The sequence below is a fragment of the Apus apus genome, chromosome 16, assembly GCF_020740795.1.
Source record: "Apus apus isolate bApuApu2 chromosome 16, bApuApu2.pri.cur, whole genome shotgun sequence".
In the NCBI taxonomy this organism is placed as follows: Eukaryota; Metazoa; Chordata; class Aves; order Apodiformes; family Apodidae; genus Apus; species Apus apus.
Window position 1 is genome coordinate 3787887 of NC_067297.1, and position 13596 is coordinate 3801482.

The 13596-nt window shown below is 40.0% G+C and overlaps 1 protein-coding gene across 1 annotated transcript in view; it reads right to left on the reverse strand.

Annotated features, from left to right (window-relative positions):
• CIT (citron rho-interacting serine/threonine kinase) overlaps positions 1-13596 on the reverse strand; it is a 69765-nt gene that overhangs the window by 10523 nt on the left and 45646 nt on the right. The window contains exons 24-38 of the mRNA XM_051634069.1: positions 8874-9071; positions 8233-8426; positions 7590-7725; positions 7065-7169; positions 6350-6490; positions 6078-6185; positions 5226-5388; positions 4814-4978; positions 3552-3689; positions 3104-3284; positions 2807-2898; positions 2487-2591; positions 1490-1659; positions 419-499; positions 75-210 (exon numbers count right to left, since the gene is read on the reverse strand). Coding sequence (XP_051490029.1) covers positions 75-210; positions 419-499; positions 1490-1659; positions 2487-2591; positions 2807-2898; positions 3104-3284; positions 3552-3689; positions 4814-4978; positions 5226-5388; positions 6078-6185; positions 6350-6490; positions 7065-7169; positions 7590-7725; positions 8233-8426; positions 8874-9071 — 2113 coding nt within the window. The remainder of the gene's footprint in view (positions 1-74; positions 211-418; positions 500-1489; positions 1660-2486; positions 2592-2806; positions 2899-3103; positions 3285-3551; positions 3690-4813; positions 4979-5225; positions 5389-6077; positions 6186-6349; positions 6491-7064; positions 7170-7589; positions 7726-8232; positions 8427-8873; positions 9072-13596) is intronic.

Here is a 13596-nt window from a genome sequence, read left to right on the forward strand (position 1 = left end):
CTGTGCAGGCAGCACTCCTAGCTCCACAGCCATGGCCTCATTCCCTGCGGGACACACAGTGACTGCAGCCCCACCTGCTATCATGAGCAGCTTCTCCAGATCCTTGATGAGGTGAATTTGGAAGACAGCACCCATTCCTGGGATGTGTGTTAAGGAATTCTTCAGTACATTCAGGGCATAGAGACCTTCTTCTGCACCCACCAGAACAACCTACAGTGACAACAGGAGAAAAATAGAAACAGCACTGGGTGAACAAGGAGAGAACAAGGAATGCCCCAAGAGCAAAGGACAGTACTGCTTGCCAGTGAAAAAACAAGCCAACAAACAAGTCTATAATTACACTTTGTGCTCTTATAATGCCATTTCCATGCATGAAATAACCAATACTCAGGAAGGCCCAACTGAACATGATCATTACCTGGTCACTGAAGGGCATTGTGCAATTTATATCCAAACGGTCTTCACCCTCCAGCTTCAGCAGGGAGTTACCCAGCAATTTCTGCAAATGACAAGAAGATATTTTTTTCTTGTTGAGTTAATCTTTACCTCTTGTCTCTATTAGTATTTTAACAGTGTAAAGTCATCATTTCAGACAGGCAAAAAGCTTGGCACAGATTTCTTTTTCTCATAAAGCTAAAAGTTGCAGGGATGTTGACTACAGAAGACTTAGTAAACTTTTATCTACCTGGAACACAGCCAGGCAAACCCATCAGAATGACCTAAACTCAGACATCTGAGACAGAATCTGTTGCTGTCCCTATTTTTCCATTTACCCCCATGTCCTGCAATGCAGCAGTGAAATTTTCCTAGGGGAAGGATTTAAAAAAAAAAACAAAAAGAAGTCCAGCTGTTGGTGGGAGCTTGTGTTTTTCTCAGAGACAGACGGATTGCTAGTATAAGAAATGAGGTGATGTCCTATTTCCTGCTAGTCAAATAATATGCAATGCCATAGAATCAAATCTCCCTTTATCAGAAAAGAGAGTCACCAGTACAACAGTGATGAAAAAGATTATCCGAAACCAAAACAAATTCATTTCAACTCTTATTCCTATCAGGAATAAAACTTAAACTAACCCACACACCCACAACACCTTCTTTCTATTCCCCCCAAGACACAAAAAGATCCAACTCTGTAAGAATGGGAGAGGAGGGTGCTTTTAGCTTGTTTCTTTCTTTTAAGGTTTCTTCCTTCCACGTGGTACGTTTTGAGATGGGATTTAAACTATGTCCTAACTGCCCTTCCCTCCTTTTCTGTTTGTTGCAATTAGATGTAATTTTGGGATCCTCCCCAGACCTAAAGAAGGGAATTGTAGTATCAAACATCAGTCTCACAATGCACTAGTTCCTGGTCGTCATATTGCACATGAGAAGGCAGGAGCAGTAACTTACCTTCAGTTAAACCTCAGTATGTCAAACACCAAAAAAATAATTTTCAAAAATCTGCTCCCTCCCAGAATATTTTATTATTAAATGAAACTTTTATACTCACAGCATCAGCCTCAGCTTTTTCTCTGGAAACTCTCCCACCTGCCACTATTGATTCCAGTGCTGTGACCCAGCGCTGTTTGTCAGGGAAGCTGGGTGCTAACAGGTAGAGTGTTCTACCAGGCCAGCAAGTGGTGTGTGGATGAGACTCCAATTTTAGGATATATGGCACATCTGAGATGTTATATAGATAGAATAAGATTAGTTTTTGGAATATTGTCAGTGGACTTAAAATCAACACCTTTCAGCCTCATTTTGAGAGAAGTTGTATTTATCATGACAAGTTACCATGGTAATTTATACACAGGTTTCTCCTTTAGAGGTCTTGCACAGGCTAGCTACTTAAAGCTAAATACAAATAATTTCTTGCCTTTTATTAAAAAAGAAAGAAATTCCATTGTGAAAAAAGTACAAAACCAGCCACTTAACTAATGTTTTCCCTGTACTATTCAGGAAAAATCAGAAAAATTGGTTATGGAAACCTTTGTTTTTAACAGTCTGTATCCTTTAATGTTAAAGTCAAGACATACATAATCTTTCCATCAGTTCTAGTCAGTACATACAAATCAAAACATCAACATCTTTTCATAATAAGAGACTGTATAAACCTCACAGTATTTCTAAGTTAATGACTTTCTGGTCACAATGGTGACAATGGGCACAATGGTGGCATGAATTATAACACTTCACACTTGATAGAGAGCACTGAGAGAATAAATTTAAATAAACAGGGTGTTTGTGAGTATGTTGCAAAACTCTTTAAATTTACTTCCATTTGGCTTGATGAGTGTATTAGTTGCAGTTCCACTACCATGACAGGAGCAGCTGCCTGTGTGTGGCAGCTCTAGATGACTGATGTGATCACAGAGTTCAGAGGAATCCTCCAAATTACACAGTTACAGAGAGAAAGTTAAAGGGAGGAAATTCTGTGCAGCCAAACAAAACCCACTGAGGGCAAGCCAGAGGAAATCCATTTGACCTCATCTACGTAAGATTCTCACCTGTCTTTGCTGTATTGGTAAGTTCAGTAGCTCCCACAGCTCCATGAACAGTTACATCACCATCGGGAAGGCAGAGCTCAAATTCCTCCAGAGGCCTCTGTCCAGCTGCAGGGAGAGTGGGAGACAGATTAAGAAAAAAGAACAAATGAGTAAATAGCAAGAAAATAATTGTGATAGTAAAATGAAGTGGATACACACTGGAGGTTTCACAGCTGGATTATTATACCAGCCAGTAAAACTGTTAAGGATCTAGAAAAGCAACAATGTTGTCTTACGTTCTTATGTTATAAAAAGTGTTCTTCCTAAAAATGCTAAGTTACCTTCTCTTACTTCTGCATCATAAATGAGCACTTTTGTTCCTTCCAGGACTATATACTTCCTGTCCCAGCCCTGCTGCCCACGTTTATTATTCCTGAAGAAAATAAGCACAAAGCCATGTTAGATTTTTTGCTCAGATTCTGAACAAAACAAGCATGCAGCTCCTAGAAAGACAAATCTCAGGGACAGTTAAGTGTAATGGGCATGTACAGATTATCCCACCATAAGAGCCAGGATAATCTAAGGAACTGTTCCAAATATTTCAGCACCTGATATGGCAGCAAGATTCATGTTTATACCTTGGCACTTTCATCCATCCTTCGAGACGCAGACTGCTGCTTGGCTCCTTCAGCTGCAGGCCAGGAGAATTCATTTTATCCCTGCAGAACGCTTCAGAGAAGTGTGTGGCATATTCTGCTGGCAGTCCACAAGTAGCTGGCAAGCAAGTGGAGCATTTTGGGTGACACATCACCTGGCATTCTGACAAAAGGACAGAGAAAAATGTCTGTTAAATGACAAAATTCATGACACAGCTGCCTCAACTTGTAACCCACAACCCCTAGCTTTTCCAAGAATCTCCTTCTACTCTAAGCCATCAGATGTTTTCTAACACAGAACCTTTGTACCAACTAGCTTCCAAGTCTTCATACTTGGTCATTCCTTCAGCTTTCACTGAAAACCAGTTCAAGAAGGCTGATGCTTTTTCATTCTGCTGCCCAGTTCACTTTGTGCACCCTCTGCTCTTACCAAGACACTTGGATGCCTGTCTCCCGAAGTGCACCGTGTCCAGACACACGGCGCATTTGGTCGCCCTCATGTTGAGCCCCACGTTGAAGCGATGGGGGATGTTATGGTGCATTCGCTCCTTCAGGCGCCGGCTGTACTCTGCAAGGGACAAGCATTTTAAGGCCAAGGTCATAAACAATGACTACACATGTCAAGGCCCTGCTGCACACAGACACTACTTTCCTTCACAATCTGCAAATCTGAAGCTATGTTACCACCTCAGGTTGCATGACCGTGTACAGATACACAGAACAGACTGCAGAACTGAGCTGGCCAGTTTGCTGTAGCAACATTCTGTCAATCAAACTATCTACATTTCAAGTCTGCACTTAGCTCCAGTCCTTAGGATGTGCTAAACTAATCTCTCAGTGTTGCCCACAGTTAACAAACCCTCCAATCCCCAGCCTGCTGTAGTCAATACACAGCAGGCCTTCATACAGCCTTCATGTCACCACCAGTGCCAGCACATCTTACAGCAAACCTAAAACCTCTGATGGATCTATATTGAACAAAGTTTATCTTTCAAGGCGTGTTCTTTGACTGATGAATACTCTTCTCCTCCCTGCCCATGGTCTGCTCTGAGGACATCTTCCTATGCCATCGTTCCCTGATCCTCAGAGCACCCTCTGCCACCCCACCTATCTCTGATGGCTGGGCCAGTTTATGGGTTCTGGCTTTTTCCAGCTAAAGGCTGGAGGTTTTAGTTCAGAGTCTCTTGGTTCAACACTCCCTTTGGAATACTAGTCAACTAAGAATAAGTGAGCAGAACCCTCAATCCTTTAATTGTTTCTGACAGTCCTCTTCCCTCCTTTCTCAAACATATGGAAGGGCATCCTCTTTTTCTAGTTAATAGGATATTAATATCATCTTTGACCTGGCATCTTCCTCACTAGTCTTTTGCCTTTACTAAAAGGTGTTGATAGAAACTTTCTGCTCAGCAGAACAAATCTGCAGTTTAGACAAGTAAAAATGTTAACTGCCAGGGAAACAGCCATAAATCCTTACAGAAAAAACATGCTTTTGAGATTAATGCTAATACTTACTTTATTGCTGAAGTTCTCAGACATAAATTACATAATCCAAATAGAGAAATGTAAACCAAAACTTATCATCTGATATTCCTACCATGACCAAAATCTGGGTTTGAAACTTAAAAGAAAGAGATAACACTGAAATATTAGAAAAATACTAGCAGACAAGAGGCAAGTTCACCAGGAACCTACCCTCTGGTGTGGAGGACTCCTTCCTGCGGCTGGAGGGGGGAGCCAGCAAACTGATGGGAGTTGGCTGGTGCTCTGGGGAGCGGACTATGGCAGACATGATGATCTGCTGCCTGGCTGTGGCTGGAGTAGATGGATGAGGGTGGTCTGATATTTTCCGGTGGGCAGCTACAGATGAGATAAATGCCAGTCATTAACATCACCAAGAGGAAACACTAGTTCACAGCAGTGGTTCTGTGCAACCCTTCAGCGGTTACAACCCGCAGCAAAAAGCGTAGCCTTAACTGCACCTTCACAGCAACAGATACAAATTAAACAACAGATGTTACTGCTACAGTGGCACACAATTAAAGGCACGTTCTCAGACCAAAAACGTGCGCCTCCTTCCAGATTCACCTTTTCTGTTAGCCCCTACCTTCTTCACGAGCAGATCTGAGTTCAATGCGTGTTTTCTGTAGAGCCTCCTCCAGCTCAGCAGAGCGAGCCTTCTCCTTCTCCAGTGCCACTTTCAGCTCATTGTATTGCAGGGGAACCTGTGTGGGTAAAGAAGGGTCCTCTTTCCGCCGACTAAACAGGCCCTAGCAACAGAAACACACAGACAACTCCTAACTCCTAGTAAGAGATGGCTTAAGCTAGGCAAAGTGAAACTAGCTAGTGGCAAACTGGCCAGAGGGCCTAAAGGTAATTCTGATATGCGTAAGGATGGATCTTAGATCATATTGGCACTGGAGAGAAAATATTGAGATATGGATTAATTTAAAGAGGGACGTACATTACCTGTGAGTACCCACACCTTGAGTTTCCGAAAGCATCTAAACAGAGGATCTCAAAACACGTGGTTAAAATTTAATTACTTAATTCAAACTGACAGAACGACTTATGACAAGATGTGTCACATCACCTGACTAGTCAGTCCTATGCTGTAACTGCAAGACAACCATTCTAGATAAACAATTCATGCACACAATACATACTTACCATGGAAAAACAACAAAAGCATGGTTAGAATTCCACATTCCTACAGCCTCACTGAGGTGTGGCCACTGGGTTGTAACCCAAGTGTTGTAGGAAAAGCAGAACAGTGGAAAAGCCACAAAGAACACATCCTGCCTGGGGAAGTCTGCATTCAGCAACTCACAGTGCTCTTAAATGAGGACATATTTGTCTTACACAAGGAAAGATAAAACAGAATATTATGAATACACAGCACGTAACTAGTCACAAAACCATAATTTAACTCCATGCCTCTCAAACCTTTTTCACCCACCTTTTTCTTTTTTGCTGGTTGGTCCATCTTTGCCTGCAGGAAATCAATGAGTTTGGTTTGCTGAGAAATAGTGCCCTCCATTTTCACTTTTTCGTGGGAATAAAGAACCTGTGAACCACACACACACTTAAGAAATTTCATCTTAACAGAAGAAACAAACAGGTAACTCAACAGCAGAACAGAGCTAGAAACCAGTATAAGGGAAGTGTCCCACAGAGCCAGTAGATTGCAGCAGGAGCACAGAGCCCTGCCCACTGTTGCCTCACCCTCACCTGAATGTTTTCCAGCTGATATTCCAGGTCACTTCTTTCAGTCTTCAGAAGATCTGCTCGATCTAGAGCCTCTTGCAGACCTTGAGTGAGGCGGAAGATGTGATTCTTCTGCAGATCCATTTGCTGCTGCAGCTTTGCCTGCTATTATAACAAGAAAACAAAGGCCAGTGTTTTGGTTCAGTTGTTTCCTTGTTTTTAAATAAAAGTTATCAAATGTTATCACTGCCTGTAAAATAAGCAGGATTGTCAAACTTAAAAGCAAACAGACAAGTGTTTATAAGATAGTAAATTACAATGCTCTAGAAGTTTTCCTTCCTTTCAGAATGCATTATGACTGAAGAAGCATTTCTACCTACTGTATTTGTATGCATTTGTAGCATCACCCCTTCTTGCAACTGCATGTTCAAGTTACTTGCTTCTTTAAGCATTTAAAATCTTGTCATTGTTAATAAGACTGCACATAAATGAATTCATTGATGCCACTTTGTTAAGCTCTCTGTACCATCACCAGAACCATCTCAGTACTTTGTAATAGAAGATCTTTCCTATAAACCTTCCTTTACAGTCATATAATTATGTCCAGTTGTTTACATCTGTGTCTGAAACTAATAACAGAAAAGGGCACGTGATAAACTACTCCTAATTCTTTCACAACTTTCCCCCCTCAAGAGGTGGAGCTTTCTTCTGAAATTATAACAGGGACTTCCAAGGTTACCTCCTCCAGAAGCCTCTGCTTAAGCTCCCTTTCAGTCTCAAGCTTCTGTTGTAAGCTGCGTGCATTCATCTCCAACATAGCATGCTTCTTCTCCAGGTCATTGAGCTAGGCAGGTGGGACAGATGGTCAGAATAACATTGAACAGTAATAAATGTATCGTTCCACAATCTTAAAATCCAACTTCACCAAGCACACACTACAGAAAAACGATACAATTATCCTTCACGTGCTTTAAGGGGGAAACCAACCAAACAACATTTTGGTATGCTACTGCTCAACTGCAGATGTCAAGTTATTGAAGCTGTCACTGCATGCTGCAGGCATCAAAGGCTGCCTTCTGCTTTAGTCTTTCTAATGGAAATCCAAGGCCTTTGGCTTGAAGACAGAATTCTATTCTGTGGCCTCCAGTCTATTAAATTTGCTCTAACATCTTGAAAAAGCAGCTCAAGACCACATTTCTACAAGTAATATCTCTAGAGAAGCATCTCATCTAATTATGAAAGTCTAGGGTTGGAAATTACTTACCTTATCAGAAAGGCTCTCAGCTTTGAGCTTTTGTTCCTTTAGTGCTTGCTGGAGGGCTAGAATCTCTGCCTTGTGCTCTTTGACAGCCAGTTCTACCACCTGGCGAGATTCAGTGATGCGCTGATCTGCTCTCACTCTGTATTGAGATGGAAAATAATGTTACCTACCTCCTTCCTGGCTTGACCTCTTCCTGGCATGCAGTGGCATCAAAACTTTTTCAGGGGTTTGCCTCAAATTCAAGATGTTACTTCAGAAAGCCAGACTGCTGCAACACTTTCATATTATATAACCCTGCTCCTGCCCCTGCTAGAACTACAGCCTGAACATTTCCAGACCCCACAAAAGCAGTAAGGAGCAAAGACTATTTTTCTATACAATACAGTACAAGAGAATACATCAAGATATTTTATAAATTACAGTGATAAATACCACTCCCCATGAATCTCTCACAAAGAAACAAAAGGAACAATATCACCGGTGAATGACTATTAACTAATAAACCAATTTTAGAACTACCTCACAAGAATTTATATTTAGTTCCAACTCCCATATCCTGTTCTAAATATAATTTTTGTACTAGCTTCTATAGAGCATTTTCATAAAAGTTAATATAAAAGAAGGAGGAGGAGGAGGGGGGAGGGACCTGCTCTGTTTCTCAGTATCCAGCATCCTCTGCAACTCTCTAACTCGACATTCAAACTGGGACTTCTCATCTCCCAGAACATTTCTCCATGCTTCCCACTGACGCTCCTTCTCCAAGAGTTCATCATTCAGGGCCTCCAAGTCCATTACTTGCTCTTCCAGCATTGTACATGTTGTCTTCAAGGCCTCCATAGTCTAAAAATAAATCCTCCTATCAATTCTCACATCCCACATCAAGCGTACACTTCAAGCTTCAGTCTTACCATTTCGATTACAGTACATGCAAATTGGCAGCAAACATAAGCTGGTAAAATCACAACCCATTTATTTCAAGGCTTCCATACATTCACTTGTGATCACTGTTAATGTCACTTCTATCTCATTATGAAAAATTTGAAATTTCCAGGGTCACAAAATGACTAATTTTAAGTTACAATATCCTCAGAGTGCAAAATCTCTCAACAAAATTGCATAAAAACACAATCAGAAATACTAAAAATTTCCATTTACTTAGCTAAGGAAGGCTTAAATGGAAGCATATTTATCCTTCATAGGTTTCCAGATATAAATTTTTTTTTTTCCCTTTCAGATAACTAGCTAGCTGTCACAAAGAGACTGTGATCCGGACTTATAAAGCCTTACTTGTTTCTGACTGGTGAGCTGCATTTCCCTCTCAGTGATCTCCCGACGGAGATGGTCAACTTCGCTTCGCAACTGCACCACCTCATCATTGGCCCCTGAGGCCTCATCAAGTTGTTTGGACAGGAAGAAATTCTGATTATTCAGTTCTGCATTGTCTTCACTGAGTTGGTTCAGCTGCTCTTCCAAATCTGTAATCACCTAGAAAGAAAAATAAATTAAATTACACTTCAGTGAGTACACGTAATGATAGATTTGATGCACAGGAGTGTATTTTGATTAGGATAAGAGTTTTGGTTGTTAAAGACAATAGCTTGATTTTTTAAAAATTTGGTTTAGAGTATAAATATGCTGCAATGCAATTCATTATTTGACAGACAAGTGTCACAGCTAAAGGACTGGGAGTCAGGAGTTCTGGTTGTATTCTCAGATCTGCTGACTGCTTAGTTTGCCTTTGCCAAAGCACTTCACCTTTTTTTGCCTCGATTTCCCCTCAAGTGGAAGGAGGCTAATACCTCTCAGAGAGGCTTTTGGAGTGCCCAAGAGGTGCAGTGGAGGCAGCACCATCTGATGAGTCTGCCTAGCAATCGTTTCTATTTATGTGTGTAACCAGGAAAAGCAGAAAAATGCTAAGAAATGCATTCTATCAAAATACCAGCATTCTGGATGGCAGCACAGGAGACATGAAGAAAGGAAAAAGTGTAGCAGCACAACAGACTAACAGAAAATCAGTTAAAAGCAAAAAATCAACAAGGACTATAACCTTGTCTTTAATGAGTGGAAGTGTGCACTTGTTTAATCGGAATAGCATTATTCTATACCCTTTAAACCACATTCCCCATTTATTTAAAGAATAACGTGAACCATAGTGGGCCATTTTCAGAGTTCCATTTGATTTTTATGAATCAAAGGGCCACAAACACTGGCTGGATTAATACCTGCACCTCCTAATTCAAAAACAATGTAATCACAACAGAAGAGAAAGGAACCTCAGCATAACCTTGAAATCAGCTTCATAAAAAGAATCTTCAAAACTGGAAAGCTCTATACAATTCATATTCAATTCTTACAAATATGCTCTAGAGGAATTTTTCCCTAGATGCCAAAGAAAAGTGAATAAGATACTTCATTAAATGGGAAAAATTAAAATCCCAGAGCACAGCTGGCTACACATCCAAATTTAAATGTTCCAATTTCCCATACAAGCCAAGAACTTAAAAATACCGAAAGCAACAGACCACAGTGCATCCAGCTCATCTCAGCTATCTGGAAAGATGACAACCATTTCTTTGTGAAGAATCTGTAGCACTTACATTGGCAGCCTTTTACCATGTCTCTCCTAGGTCTAAATTAACAGTATTTTGATTTTTAAACTGTCAGCAAAAAAAGTCCAACTGACAAATACTCCCTGCTGGGTGAAGGGGAGTTCCTGCTACCCATAGTTTAGGGACATATCACAATTATTCATACTCTAAACCACAATATTTCTAATGCAAATGTGATCAGTTGTTTCTTGAGCACTTGCACTGCCCTGTTCAAAATATGTTTTGTTCTTTTACCTGCTGTTCTTACAAGTAAGATTTGAGATTTCTACTAACTGCCAGGTAAGATAATCTCTCTTTTTTTTCCTACTTGTTTTTATTTCTGTGTTTAACCACACCCCATATCTAAGCAGTTCTAAGATATCTTTTATACATTCAAGGTTGCTTTCACATATATTTTATGTATCAATACAATAATTTTGTATTAAAATTATTAAACTAGTTTTGAAATACAAGAAAGCAGAGATGGGGGAAATACAAACTGATACAGTGACATGCAGAGTTAATATGTTAAACTACTTAATTAATTTTTTAAAGCTGGCTATATTTCAAGGTGATTTTATCCCTGAAGGGCTGGAAGTTAACCTCCCATTCATCTTTATTCTTTGTTCTGAGATTTCTACTTCTTTCTCTTTAAATCAGCACATTTTAAATTCACTATTACATTTTATCTAGTAGGATATTTCTGGAAAACTTAGGACAATAACAAAGAAGTTAAGAAAGAAGGGTTCTGGGAGAAGTGACATGATCTCCCTTCTTTGGACAGTTTGAAGTCTCAGCTTGACAGGGTGCTGAACCATCTCATGTAAACTGAGTAATACCTACAAAGGTTGGACCAGATGATCCTTGAGGTTCCTTCCAACCTGCCAGTTTGTGACTCTTCTTGATTATTTTCCCAACAGTATTTTGATGATTCCAAAATGGCTTGGCTTAAAATTCCAACTATATTATAGCCTATATAATGTACTCTACATAGATTGATAGATTTTTAGGTTTTTTTAAAGAGAGAAAAATTGTTGTTCTTGTACAATTTTCTTTTTTTTTCATGGGAGAGGGGAAATTTCTTGACAAATCCAATTTTTAAAAGCTATCTGCAGCTATGTACAGTTTATCAATGCTCTAATGCCTAAATAGTACTGGCTAATACTGACACAGGAAAATGGGACATGGTGTGATGTGCCTGTCCTGGGAACCCATAAGAAAGAAAACACTGATCAAAAAACCACACTTGATAGGAAATGTTATCTTATACATACATATATACATCCCTACACCAGAATCCTGTACCTGAAGAGAGTTAATAGCTTTAGGTAATTTTATTTTCTCTTAAGGAAATCCCCAGGCAAAAAAACCCAAACAACTAAAAAACCAACCAACCCTGAGCTATTCTGGAGTTAAATTTTAAGTACATTAAAGGACAGTCAGTAAGAAAACACTATTAAACCCATAATACAATTACAAAAATCTTCACATTTAAAGTTTATAAAACAACCAAACACTTGAAAGCTTGGAAAAGCAATTCTAGACAATCTAGGCAGCCTGAGCTGTGCCACTGTATCATCATTCACACAGCAACTGCAATTTTCTCTTCAATCTATGCACATCTTCATCACAACTAATCCACAAAATACAGATATAATCTAACTACACCACCCTGATCTTGGCAGATTGTTCACTACATGCCACATCTAAGCACACAACTTATCTTTACACTGATACAGGAGACTGTATCTCATTTTTAAATGTCACAGAGCAACCCAAACATTACACTTCTTCAGCAGTGACCATTTTCAGCACAATTGCCTCCCCACTCCACATTTTCAGAAAAGTGAAGGGAGAAAGATTCAGAGCTATTATACCTATGAACTTCTCCAGCCATGGACACTCATTAAGTATCATAGCAACAAGCACTTCAGGGCTATGATGATTCGGTTCTGGTATGAGACACAATGTTCAAAATTTAATCCGTATGTTCCAAGTATCAAAACCACAGTCAAAACAATGATGAAAAGGAGAAAAGGAAGGAGTTTTAAAATACTATTAACTGCAGTTTGCAAACTTCTCCATAACCTTATTCCTTCTCAGTTCTCAGGTGCCAGCAGAAACATGCAGGAAAATGCTTAGGACACAGCAAGGGTAACTGTCTCAGGATGCCAACAGCAGCATCTCACTTTGAGTTTAATGCAATTTTTTGCACAACCTTAATCCAGAACCTCCAAACTAATGCATATTTTATTCTATTCATTTCCACTCCCTGCTACTCCCACTACTCTTTACTAGAAAGCTGTTAAAAAGAAATAGGAAAAAAAGAAAAAAGATACCTCTCAGCCCCAAATTACTGTGAGGAAGAAGCAAGAGCAGGCATCAGACTCATTTTGTCCTAACCTTCACATTTGGATCTAAGAGGCAAAGCTTTTCTAGTGCAGAAATACCAACCATTGTCCTGGAACAGAATACCATGGTCTTCATGAGCACAGCTCCAGATAGATACCTGTCTTGTGAGCTCTACCTCTTTGAACGATACAGAACAATTAACTCCTCACTTTCTTTCCCTTTCCATAGTCAGAAAACCTCTCTGACCTGAAGTACACCTCACATGGAGATCTCGGTCTCCCAGAACTCACCATGGCTTAGCTTGAGGTACGTTGCTCTCATTAGTAGCTGCAGAGTAGTAGGATATGGCACAGTCTACATTTCTCTCCTTCCCACACCAACACATTATTAAAACATACAGTCTCCTGTGCTCTTCCATCTTAGTTCCTAGAAGAACAGTTGCCTCTACCAACCATGAGCCTCATCCTCAAATGATAACGTCTTCATCGATGGTGAAGGTCCCATCAGGCTCCTTCACAGCAACACCTCATCAACACCCTAGAAGTCAGGCTACAAACACTACAAAGCTCCTTTTTTTGCCTATAACTGGCATCCTGATAAGAATCAGGAATAACCCCTCCCACCCAACAGCCAACCTTTTTTCTTCTCTTTTTTACAAATTTAACAAATTTACCAAAGCCATAGAAATGTTTTTGCCTGGGTATTAGCCTTGTTACAGTGGGCAAGATCCCTTCACTCCAAAACACAGAAAATAACTGAAGACATAATTTTGAAATTTCTCAGTATCACAGATTATTCTTGGATGCCAACTCATTGAATGTGGAATCAGGATCTTAAACCAAAGTCAGCAGGGCTTTTTGCATGATTAAAATGATATGTGTGCTTAACAGGCTTTCAGGTTTAATGCCTCAGTCTCCAACCTATCTCAAAGACAAGTACAGAATCAAGCCTGTTAATGCTTAAGATGGGGACACAAGATGTTGACAAAAAAACCTGAAGGATGGGAGATCAACCTTGTTTTATTGGAGAAACCTTAAAAAATGCCACCAGAGTACTTCTTGCTAGAGTCA